Source organism: Teleopsis dalmanni, chromosome 1 (assembly GCF_002237135.1).
Source record: "Teleopsis dalmanni isolate 2A chromosome 1, ASM223713v2, whole genome shotgun sequence".
Lineage (NCBI taxonomy): Eukaryota > Metazoa > Arthropoda > Insecta > Diptera > Diopsidae > Teleopsis > Teleopsis dalmanni.
Genome location: NC_051846.1, coordinates 147,660,100 through 147,673,581, shown reverse-complemented (window position 1 = coordinate 147,673,581; position 13,482 = coordinate 147,660,100). Strand labels below are relative to the sequence as shown.

The 13,482-nt window shown below is 28.4% G+C and overlaps 1 protein-coding gene across 1 annotated transcript in view; it reads left to right on the top strand.

Annotated features, from left to right (window-relative positions):
* Window positions 1-12,439, top strand: part of LOC119669276 (putative uncharacterized protein DDB_G0282133) — a 66,393-nt gene extending 53,954 nt beyond the window's left edge. Inside the window, exons 2-4 of the mRNA XM_038079103.1 lie at window positions 3,377-3,498; window positions 5,557-6,712; window positions 10,285-12,439. Coding sequence (XP_037935031.1) covers window positions 3,377-3,498; window positions 5,557-6,712; window positions 10,285-12,419 — 3,413 coding nt within the window. The 3' untranslated portion in view covers window positions 12,420-12,439. The remainder of the gene's footprint in view (window positions 1-3,376; window positions 3,499-5,556; window positions 6,713-10,284) is intronic.
* The last annotated feature ends 1,043 nt before the right edge of the window (window positions 12,440-13,482 follow it).

Genomic DNA, 13,482 nt, shown 5'->3' with positions numbered 1-13,482 from the left:
ACATAAAGAAAATCGACCGGAAGTGCTTTTTATTATTAAATAAAATAATTAATTAATTATTTTTATTTATTTAATTAATTAATTTATTTCCAAGACCACTGATGAAGGGTATTTGGCAATACTCGAAACAGCTGTATGGTCAGCCAAAAATTCAATTAATTAAAATAATTTAAAAAATAAATTTTTGTTGTTGTTTCACTTCTGTTCGAAAACCTCTTTATAAAATAATTAATAATATTTTAATAATAGAAACTATTATATTTAATAGAGGGCTTTCAAACAGCAGTGAATTGTAAGAACAAAATTATTATTTATTCTTAAATTATTAAAAACTAGTTAAAAAATTCAATTAATTAAAAATAATTAAAAATGTTGATATTACAATTTACTATTGTTCAAAAACTCTCTATTGAAAACAATAGTTTATATTAAGTAAAATAGTCACGTTAATATTAAATGTAATATTTGAATTATTATGGAAATAAGTATGAAAAAAATAAATTCAATTTCCAGTCACGCTTGTATGAATCAAGTAGAGTAACTCGAAAGCCAAGTTAATAGAGTAATATTAACATGACTTTCTCCATATCGTAGTTCCAGATTACGTCCTATGCACAATAAAGAATAATAGAAATTCATGCAATAAATAATGTATCTACAAAAGAATAGTATTGAAATTTAAAAATTAAAAATAACTATTCTTAATTAATTAAATTATTCAACAGCTGATTTATGATTTCGTTCTAATATAAACACAACAAGTAAATTTGTTAATAAAACTTTCATAGTAAAATAACAAAACTCCAGAAAAATTGCGAACATAAAACTCAAGTACGGCTTTTAATTGGTTAAGGAGCGCTAACTCTGAGCTTCAAATTTGGCAGAGCACAAGTTCGACTGCTCCTTATTAAATACAAGAATTATTTCCAAGACCACTGATGATGTGTTTTTGACAATACTCGAAAAAGCTGTATGATCAGCCAAAAATTCCATTAATTAAAATAATATAAAATGAATTTTTGTTGTTGTAGTTCACTACTCTTCGAAAAAACCTTTTTATGAATTTATGTTTTATATATTATATTTAACATTTTTTGTGCATATATTATTTTTCATTACTTATATTTGTTGTGTTATTTAAAATAATATGCTTGTATATTATTTTAAATTATTTAATTTCTTTGGTAACATTTTTTTAAATTTCTTTAATTTTAAATTTTTTAAAAAATAAATTTATTAATATAATAGTATTTATATTAATTAATTATTAATTTGATTTTATTTTTATAATTTCATTTAATAATATTTTTTCTAAATGAATTTTAGTATATATTTGTTTTTTTCCTTTGATTTGATTTGCTTTTATTTTATATTATATTTCATAAGTTGTCTAAAATATGTGTTCAAAATAATTGGTTTTTTATTTATTTATTTAATTCTATTTAATTTCATTATATTTAATTTCAATTTATTTCATTTCATTTAATTTAATTTTATTTTATTTTATTTTATTTTATTTTATTTTATTTTATTTTATTTTATTTTATTTAATATTGTTTTATTTTATTTTTTTTTATTTAATATTGTTTTATTTAATTTTATTTTATTTTGTTTTGTTTTATTTCGTTTTATTTGTTTTGTTTTATTTTATTTTATTTTATTTTAATTTAATTTATTCTATTTTATTTCAAGTTATCTATTTTATTTTATTTTATTTTATTTTATTTTATTTAATTTTTTTTATTTTATTTTATTCTATTTTATTTTATATTAACTTGTTTTATTTTATCTTATTTATTTAGTTTTAATTTAATTTAATACCATTTTAATTAAATTCATTTTATTTCATTTTATATACAATATACTTTATTTTATTTCAATTTAATTTATTTAATTTTGTTTTATTTTGTATTATTTTTTTTTATTTTATTTTATTTTATTCTATTTTTTTTTTATTTTATTTTATTTTATTTTATTCTGTTTTATTTCACGTTATCTTATTTCATTTTACCTTATTTATTTCATTTTATTTAATTTCATTTCATTTGATTTTCTTTTCTTGTATTTTATTTTATGATGTCTTATTTATTTCATCTTATTTATTTAGTTTTATTTAATTTTGTTTTATTTAAATTAGTTTTATATTATTCTAATTTATTTATTTAAATTTTACTCCATTACTGTTACTTATAATTTTTGTATTGTGTTTTGTAATTAAAATATAAAATAAATAGCGTCCTGGATTTTCCTCAGAGTTTCTAAAATGTAGATAGCATATTTAGTTTTGCTTAAGTATGACTCCATTGCGTTCCGGAATATATGGAGTTAACCAATAAAATTATGAACATGATTTCATAATTTAAAAACTATTTGTTTTGTTTGAAACAGTACTTAAAGTTTTGAATTATAGCATCATTATTTCAACAACTAAAAATAATATTTGTTTTAACTACCTATTAAGTTAAACACATTTTAATTACTGTTTTATAAATTTAAATGTTGGTTGGTGTAAATATTTGAACTTTAATTAAATTTATCTTGAAGTGATTATATTTATATACTTGAAAATAAAGCGAAGTTCATGTACGTCGCCAAGAACACGTCATGCCCCGTAGGGAAATACTGAACAACAAAGGCATGTACTCGACGCCCAGGAAACAACAATTGGTAACACCAGCAACAGCAAACATCAGCACTAAGCCATGAATAAATGTCCCATTAACTCCCCAGGGGAGTGGCACTAAAGCGAACATTCGGTGTAATGCCCATGAATAAAAATTTAATACAAAAAATTTCACAGATTTTCTAATATTTTTTATCACTTGGCTGTTGTCATTGCGCAAAATTTGTTGTGGCGTTCAAAGCACTTCTAAGTACACCCCCACCCAGACATTTCTCGTATCTCGGTAAGGATGATGTGCCGATAGAGTACGTACTTGTACATTTCTGGTCTCTGGAGTTTAATTATGATTATTATGGCACATTTAGCCCACAAGTGCTTTATAAAGCTGTGAATATTCCTTTATTTCTTCCTTTAATAAATTAAAATGTGTCGTTATAAGCTCTTAAGCCACAACATTAAAAACAAATATAATTCGTTGTAGAGATTTAGAAGTTAAATAAACATTTCAGTAGTAAAATATGCAATATTCACAAAGTCTTCTAGTATTTATTTATACATTTTTATTCTTCTTAGCTCTTGTAGTTTAAGTTTAGTCTCTTAGAATCAAAGCTGAAACTTTGAGCAATAATTCAGTGCCAAACTAAATATCCAATAAATACCCAAAATAAAACTTTCTGCAGCATACAAATTCAATATATTCATGCATGTCTCCATTGCATACTAAACAATCTTTTCAATTCACTTCTTCCACAGATTTCAATATGCAAGATGAAGCTTCGATACCTGAGGACATTTTAGATCAGCAGCATATAAAGGACGATGACGGTGCTATTGATGCAGATATGCAGTACTCTGATTCGGATGCAGTTGATATGGTAAGTACAGTAAATGAGGTCAGTTGTGTGTGGTTTTCCAACAATTGCTATTGTATGCTCTTTTTATATGCTCACATAAATATATTCATCATTACAGATGTAATTCTTACAGATGTAAAAGAAAAATTGAATGTAAAAATTTAATTTAATATTTATATAAAAGAAAATATTTAGTTGAAACTGTGAAGTTTCAAATTTATACAAATTCTTAAAAAAACTTGAGAGTTTCAACGGAAGGATGTGTAATCTGATATTATTTAAAAGTAATTGCAAAGTATTGCATTGCTAAGATAGTGTAGACAAAAGAATAAATTCTTGTTTTAATTAGTTACATATATTGACTTATTAATTCAATTATTTAAATATTTTGAGTGAAAACACTAAAATATAGTTTTGGACTTCATGGAATGCTGCCAGATATTCATTATCAATGCTTCATTTACTTTAAAAGTATTTATAATTCTTTATCAATACCAGATTTTAGTATCTTTATACATTTTGCGAATATCCCACTTCACATACATCGTTCTCACCACCCTTTCTAAAACGTTGCTATCAGCAATAAACATTTTTCTATTTCTATCAGTAACCTAATAGTAACCTAATATATTTACTAGCTTGAGGTCTAAAAATTCATGACTGGGTTTGCGCCATTCGGAGTTACTCTTTGACAGCTAATTTTAAAAGTCGATTCTAATTAAAACTGATTCGTTATGAGTCATTCAAAGTCAGGATTATTTTATATATATTGTTGTGATTAATGATTCAATTTAAATTAAAAAAAACAGTTGATTCTGATAAAAAGACAGTGAATTAATTGGTGGAAAACCAAATCAGGTTAGCAATTCATTTTTTTGTAGAGTTGGATCAAGTACTCAATCTACAGCCTTTGAAATCTGACTTACTAAGTTCAAGTAAATAGTAAGCAGTGCAGTTACTTGGTTACTTGATCTAGATTTTCAATTTAACAATATATTTGTCTACTTTGAAAGACATGGAAAACATCTCATCTCAACAAGCTTTATTTTGTCTAAAAACAGTGGTACAGAAAATATTTAGTAAATTTAAATATATGTATATAGTAATTATTAGCATTAGAATAGAAATTGTGGAGTTTTGAGCTTTTAATGGGTCAGAGTATTATGTTCATAGAATACCATATATACACACAACTGACACACCTGAAAGAAGGCTTTAAGCATTTCTTTGAAAATCCGAAGAAAACGAAGAAAAGTTTCTTCGTTGGAGAACTCCTAATATTAGCTCTCACTTACAGAATGGAATCAGTAGTAATATATAATTGCTTCTAAAACTAAAATATCGATATTTAGCATTTCTACAATATAAGTTAAAATTGGAAAACCTTTTTAATTTCTTAAGGTTGGAAAAATTATAGGTGTTAGGATAAAAATAAAAACTGTGGCACCCTGGCGATAAATTCAAATTCAAATATATTGTTTTTACATATAAATTAAATCTTTAAATAATTAAGTATGGCTTTGTGTCAGTTGGTTAAGGAGCGCTGACTCTGAGCTTCAAATTTGGCAGCGCACCAGTTCCTGGTACTTGCAGTCTCAAAAAAAACTTATTTACGAATAATTAAATACAAGAATTATTTCCAAGACCACTGTTGATGGATATTTGGCGATACTCGAAACAGCTGTATGGTCAGAAAAAAATTCAATTAATTAAAATAATATAAAATGCATTTTTGTTGTTGTAGTTCACTACTATTCTAGAAACTTCATTAGCAAAAAATTAAAGTGGATTTTAATATTTAACTTTATAACGCTGGTGACTTTTCTACTTAATAGCAACTATTATATTCAGTTTATTTAATATTTAGTTATTTCGAAACCTCTTTCTCCATTAGCAAAAAATGAAATTTTAGATTAATAGATAAAATTAAATTTTTACTTAAATAAATATTAACTGAAATAATCACGATAAAAGAAAAAGCACAAATTTTTAATTTACTACTAATTATCAAAAGTAACCACAAAATAATGTAATTAAATTTTTATAAAATTTATTAATTAAATTTCTTATCTTATGCAGATTCTGAATTCTCAAAGGAGTTACTCAACGAAATTGCACTCCTACGATGATAGCACAACTCAGAACAAAAAGCATGATAATTATTACAGAAACCACTATAAAAAAGATTTCGACAAAAAGGATATTGACGACGACGTTGCTACCATCAGCACGGAATCCAAGTACGATGGAAGCGTTGAGACAAAAAAAATTAGGGGCTTGCATGACTTAAAAAATTCATGGCTCCGAAAACAACAACAGGACCAGCAGTCTGAACAGATGGACCAGAAGTTAAAAGAACAACAACAACAACAGCAACAGCAACAAAGACAACAAAAGCAGCAGCAGATTGAAGCTATTGAAAAATTAAACGGACGGAAATTTAATAAAGCTTCACTGGAACAAAATAAAAAAAATTACTACAGTGACAGTAATAACAACAACAGCAACAACAATAACAACAAGAAGAAGAATAACAATGACAATAACAATAACAACAAAAACAACAACAACAATTACTACAATGACAATGACAACAAGCACAAGATTAAAGTCAATATTGAAGATGACATAAAAATGGATAAAAGTGCAATTGGTGATATTGAAGAAAATGTTCGTAATGAAGATGAAGCACTTTCCAATGAAGAGCAACATGAAAATACCGAAACAGAAGTTGACAAAGACGAATATATTGCAGAAGACACTACAGTTAAAGTGGCAACAACACAAGTAACAACAACAACAACAACAACTAGAATGCCTGCAACTAAAGCAACTGCAACATCAAATGTTGGAAATACCAAAAAGTTGACAAATTTTATAACGAGAAAGAATAAAAGGCATGGCAGTCCAAGAACTTTCAATAGTGGCGACAGGACACCAAGGAACTACGAAGACATGCACTACGGCCATCAACGGTACACAAGCAAGGAAGATAGCACTAACGAAAATAATGACGAAATATTAAGAGAAAAGTACAGGGCTCAAGTGCATGCAACGTCAGAGGAACCGAAAGTTCAAACCGATTACTCAATAAGCTATTTTGGAATTTTAACGAATGACACAAACGTTTTCGATTTTAGCAAAGATGGCAGAAGATTTAATAAACAACCCGAAACTAGGAATGACGAAGGACACAAACAGTTTGATGAACTCGAACCAGGAAGGAGCATTTTAGGTAATTCTACACACATACATACCCCTCACTTGTTATGCTTCTATAATTGCTTATTATTATTAAAGTGAAAAGTAGAACGTAGAAAATAGAAAGTAGAGAAGAATTTTCAATTTGACAAATCCACTAATTTTTATTTGCAGATACGGATATGTTATCTGTATTCTAATGTGCCATAACTAGATCAAAGCAAGCTACAATTGCATTTATATTCCAAATTATGTAAACATTCCGTATTCCCAAATTGTTGCAAATTTCATCTAAATTCTGTTTCTCCACTCAACGCATGCAAAACGTTTTATAGAGCCTTGATGTACTTCCGTTTTAGCTTATGGCACCGATGAGAATATTAAAAATAGCTACGTTATTCATGCATATAAGATCAGAAATTTATGTATGTTCGATATGAAGCTGAAAAACGTTTACAAGAAAAGTCCCATGGCTTTAGTTTTCATTTGTGCTGCACTTTTCTAGCTCCATCAGTTGAAATTCAAAATTTATTTACTTCAGGATTCCCAAAAGTGTATCAATACAACATCCGTTTCCGTTTATTTTGTTGAGTAAAAAGAACGCCAACGACATAAAAATCCAAAACAAACAAAATTCTTGAAAATTCTCTACTTGAAAAAAACTCACCAAAACTCACTGAAGCTCTGAGAACAAAGACAATATCTGATATCATATTCGAATATTTGTTGGCCAATAGACACAATATCTATAAAAATGTATCCACACGTAGTGAACATTTCTATTTTGTGGTTACAATGTCTGCATTTTTGATATTTAGATTGCTGAAGTGGGCCAATGCAAGTACGTGATTGGGATTTTCAATCGCCCAGCGACGTACTCCTGTACTACGTAGTACGTACTCGTATGTTGGCAGGAGCATTTTTATTTAAGTTCCTTTTATTTGTAGTTTCGAGCTTCGACAGTATTTCAAGCATTTAGAGATTTGGCAACAAATCCTTAAAATTCTTAAATAATGAATAGAGGATTTGTGCTGAGATTCGAATGATAAATTCCAATTTTCCTTGCAGTAAAATATATTTTATATTTTGCTTTATTTTTTTTTTTTTGTTTTTTTTGAAAGGACTAGAAAATGTATGTTTAAATAAATGTTAGCCATTGAGTTAATAGCAAGTAATTATTTCCGGTCTGTGCTTTTGTATCGAATCAAAAGCTTAGAAACATATTTCAATTTGCTATAAAGTTAATATATAGAAAAGCATATATTCGGTTCATGGATATCGAAAAGTGCTTTGCTGAACGGAAAATGATTTGAATTGCTTAAATCAATTTTGAAGTACACTGAAGCAGAACTTTAGTTAGTTCCTTTGATATTTGTAAAGGATAATTCACAAAATTAAAATTATTAGTGGTTGAATAAATGAAGTTTAGGACTGCAATGATTAAATCGAACATGTACATATTTAATCGGTTTATATAAAATTATTTTAAAAAAAATTTAAATTCCTATATATAATCAGAGATTAAATAGATTATTCTTACTTATATAAGCCAAGTTCCAAATAAAATATAAATGAAATAATAATAGTCAGAAAAATTAAAGCACAAATCAATAAAATAAAAAAATATAGCTTCTTTGGCTTTGTCTTAAATAAATAGACGAAATACTACGTTAGATACACATAAGAAAATAAATAGTTCTAAACATGAAGCCCAAATTTAGCAAATAAAAAAAATAGTTTTGATTATGACTTATATTAAAATAAATGCTATAAACGATATACTTTAAAAAAGTATTGTTTTAAATATAAAGCAAATATTAAGTAACGATAAGATATTGTATTGATGTTGCCTTACATACTCTCGACATAGAGCTGACCCAAAATAATATTCAGATCAGAGTTTGATTTTCTGATTATTATTGGTCTGTAAACAATATCGATCTATTGAAATATATTATATTTTAAAGGAGTGCTCAATATTCTAACGTAACGAGTAATATAGTAACTAGTTATTACTCGTACTAACAAATATTTTATTTAATTGCTTAATTGCTTAAAATATTCAACAAATAGTAAGTTGAACTGTCAGTATAAAATCCCTTCTTGCTCACTTATATCAAGCAGTTAAGAAGCTTCCCAATTTATGTGTTGGCTAAGTCTATAGATATGAGCTTCAACCAATGAAATGAGGTATATTTTTATAGTTAAAACTTACAGGTTTCAGTGAACATACCACGCAACAATTTTAAAAGTATTTCCAAATCCATTGAAAATTCTGAAGAATTTCCATGTCACAGGAGAAAACCCTAAGCATACGTTAGGTTGTGTACGTCCACCACTGTCCGGTAGTAGAGAAGACCAATGCTTTCTGTAGTCACTCATGAGCTCTTTCTTATTCGATTACACTCAGGTCTTTTCCTATTGCAGTGACCGAACTTCTACCACTTTTTACACATCAGTACTGCTGATCATTTTTGTAGGTAAATTGCCCGCCGTAACAGGTTTTCCGAAGTATCCGGAAATGTGCTTCTATCTGTTTTTCAATATAGTATCTATTTTTAATATTTTGTTTGATAAATCTTTAATAAATCGTTACATGTCATTTTCCATTTTATCGTCCAATTAATTACACCATCGAGTGTATTCTAAAGCAATTTGACATGGTTCTATATTATTGAATACAATGCTCCATCCTATCGTTCAATCAATTGTTTCACAGACAGCATTTTGCAGTAGTTGGGTTTATTTTTTTTTAATATCTGCCATGGAAGTTATTATAACTGCTGTAATTGAATTCGCAGGTTTCGGTTTATTGTATGCATAAAGTATATACAATATAAGTCCTAATACATTATATAATAGCACACTTGTTTTAAAAGGCTACTAAATTTCAGATATTAAAATGTATCTATGTATGTACCATATTTAGATAAAACTTATAAGGGTCTATACTCCGCTTAGGAGTCAAGAATTGAAGTAGTAATAGTAATAAAGCATATAAAGTGGATTCATTAAATCCTAATTAAAAGTAAAATTTATTTGGTAACTATTGTTGTTTAGCGGTTCATAACTAACTTATAATAGTAAAAACAAGCAAATAGATAGATATAGATTATCTACTACACTATATATATCAGTTTCGATCAAACTATTACTTCAATTGACAATTTAAAAATGTTTATACCTAATATGTTTTGTTGATATACTAACATCATTGCATTATCTAAATGAGTCTCTAAGTAAATATATATCCTTAATGTACATATCGTCTCAAATACCATCATAAATTATAAGCAAACTAATTTGATTACAAATCTGAAAGCAATATTTATTCAGTTTAGCCACTGTGATATGTATATCCTCTAATAAGGATTATATTTGTTCTCTATTTCAAAGTGTAATAGTTGCGATTATTACTTGCATTCAAATCTTATTTTATCTGTACTTCAATAATAATAATAAAAATCACATTTCTCTCTAATGTACAATAAAATTATATTCATACAAAAAATATCAAATAAGCTTGAAAATACTAACAATAAAATTTTTTCTGTAAATTTTCTTTGTTTTTCTCTTAATGCTTCCTAATTGCAAATGGTAACGTAGGGGAATCAGCAACAGTTCCACCAGCAACATCAGCCATGAGAACACAGTCCGCGTTTGAACAACACAAAGCACAACGGCGCAATAATAGACGCAATGGACATAAAAGTCATAAGAAGAAATACAAGGATTATCTGAGATACGCTGTGACAATGTCTCCGACAGCAACAGTATCAGAAATCAGAACAACGGCATCAGCAATACATACGAATAACAATATTGCAGATGCTATTGACGATAAAACTGCAACGGCAGCAGATACAATGCCAACGGTAAACGCAGTAATAGTGAAATTTATAAACAACACTAAACACAATAACCAGCAGCAATCAGCAGCACAACTAAACGAAAAGCATAAAAATTATTCAAAGAAAATTGAAGCGGAAAAATTACGTGGATTACCAGCATCACCAGTGTTTGTAGTAAATTCCAATCGAAATAAAGTTACTGGAAATGAACGTGCCAGCAAGCCATTTTATGAGGGCCAAATAAACTATTATGTCGAAACGAAAGATGACGACGATGAAGCTGCGGCTCAAACTGAAGTTGACAATAAATACAAGATAAATGGAAAACACGCAGACAATGAGGAGCAAAGACAACTTAAAAACATGGACAACAACAGTGACAATTGGTATAGACGCACCAATCCCGTACTCCGCAATGGTATCAAAACAACGTATGCCGAACAAAAACAATCAACAGATTTCGAACAACAAGAACAACACAAAAATCACCACCGACTGCATCATCATCATCAACATCATCGCAATCATCACAAGCATCATCAACACAGCAAAGCACATCAATCAGCACAAGCAAATCCCTATCAACGTAAACTGCTGCCAACAGCAAAAAAGTCCAGTTACAATCATCAAAGCTCATCCTCCACGAAAGTAACACAAACTCCAATACCACCGCCCGCTTACAAGCAGCACACCGGTGCCATGCAAGAATTGGGTCATCAAATCACTGAAATGGAAGAGTTTGAACGTTACTATGCTAAGTGGCCGCACTTGGCACGCGTACAATTTCAAGTTTATGATGAACACTACCGTGAAATGCATCCCGACTTATATCCCGAATATGATTATGAGAGTGCAGCAGAGTTAGAGGAAGCACAAAACAGTAAAAGCGAGGATGCTGACTTGCCGCCATACATTAAGAAATACAATCGACGTAATAAACAGTTGCTTAACCTACTCGAGGGCACATTGCCACCAACTACACGACTCTCACCTATGTTCACTTGGTCCAACTCAAAGCTGCAGCCAGGGCCACATGACAGCAGCAGTACTGGTGCTGTTGTAGTTCGCATTGATGATGATTACATGAAAGAGAAACGTAGAAGATATCATAATCATATGCATAACAACAACAAGCAACAAAAGGATTTATTTTCACAGCAACGCAATGAAGCGCCACAAATATTAAGCACCACTGAATCAAATGCCATAGTACTTGGTCAGCAAAATAAAATTCCGGTAGAAAATCATTTACCCGAGGAGGATATTACCATTTTACAGGAGCACAACGATGACATTTGGCAAAAGGAAATCGAAACTAAATCAAATGGTAACGAAATGACAGGAAGCGAGCAAATGACTTGGCAAATTGAAAAATTAACAACTACATTGCCACCTACAACAACAACACTGAAGGCAGCCATTTTCAAATTGCCATCATATCCCGCAATCCTTGGAAGCTTCATAAGCAAGCCACGCAGTCGTAGCGCACAATTTGCGCCAAGCACCGGTAGTAGAGGAAATAGCATCATCAATAGCAGTGGATACAGCTTTGACAGTGGTAACTACAAAGCCAAGTCACGCTACACTCCGCTCGAGGATAGTAATGCAAATGTGGTAACCAGCACATCGGCACCTGCCGTTGCTGTTGCTGGTGCTGAAGCTGAGGCTGGTGCAAGCGATGGTATTGCCACAACTACCACAAAAGCTATTAACTCGTTTGTTTATCATCGCGTGGTCGATGCTTCGCCGCGCTTAGTTGGTGCAGGCTCAACTGGTCGCAAACAACGTTTACCATTCGTTGCCATCACTGATCGACGTTTGGAAACGTCGAAAAAATCGTTATTGGAACGTCAAAAAGACTTTGAACAGAACTACTTTCCGATGCCTTAAATTCAAATAACTTTACACGGTAATTGAAAAAAAAAAATGAAAACAAATTTAATTAATGAAAATATAAAAATGAAAAATATGAAAATATGAAAATGTTAACATTACTGAAAAAGTAATTTAATATTTAATAAATTTGCGATGACATTTAATATTTTTATGAAAATGAAAAATATGCAAAAATCTTAAACGAACATTTTTGCCGTTTTTTATTGAGCTTTTGTGAATGCCGCATTTTAGTTTAATCATTTTTAACTTAATTTAGGCTAAATTAATGCAATAATTAAGTATTGTATATGTGAATATAAGCTTGAAAATTAAATTTTAATAATTGAATACAATTTAAGCTTTAAACGTGGTAATTTTTTTACGCAGAAAATGCTGCAACGCTAAAATGTCGCCATTTAGAGCCGAAAATAATTTAATATAAAATAAATTAATTTAAATTAATTAATTTGAACACATAAAAACATTTATATTAGTTATATTAAATATAAGTGAATTATTTTATAAACACAGAATTTTATTATATTTATATAATTCTTTATAGTTGGTTTTGATATCTTGTTTATGACAAAATAGCAATATATAATTTGATAAATTTGCTTATAACAGCCTAACAAGAGGCTCCACCGTAGTTGAGAATTTATAATAAAAATGTTATTTTAACATATCTTAGACAAGAACACCGAAGAATTAGAATATCTAGATTTGTTTTAGATAATTGTTGCATACTCTATGTACTCAACATAGATAAACACAAATAAAACTGTCATTAATCATTTTTATTTGAAAGAAACAAATAATATATAAAATAAACCGAATGGCATAAATAGGATTGTTTATTGGAACGAATTATGTATAAAAAATTATTTCAATTAATAATATTATTTTTTCATTATTTTTCTTTTATTATTTTATTTGTTAATAAACAAATTTTATTTCAAATTCATTATTTTTTTTATTATTTTTTTTATTTGTTATTAAACAAATTTTATTTTTAATTTATTTGTTTTAATAATCAAAATTTTATTATCAAAATTTTATTATATAAATTATTTTGTGT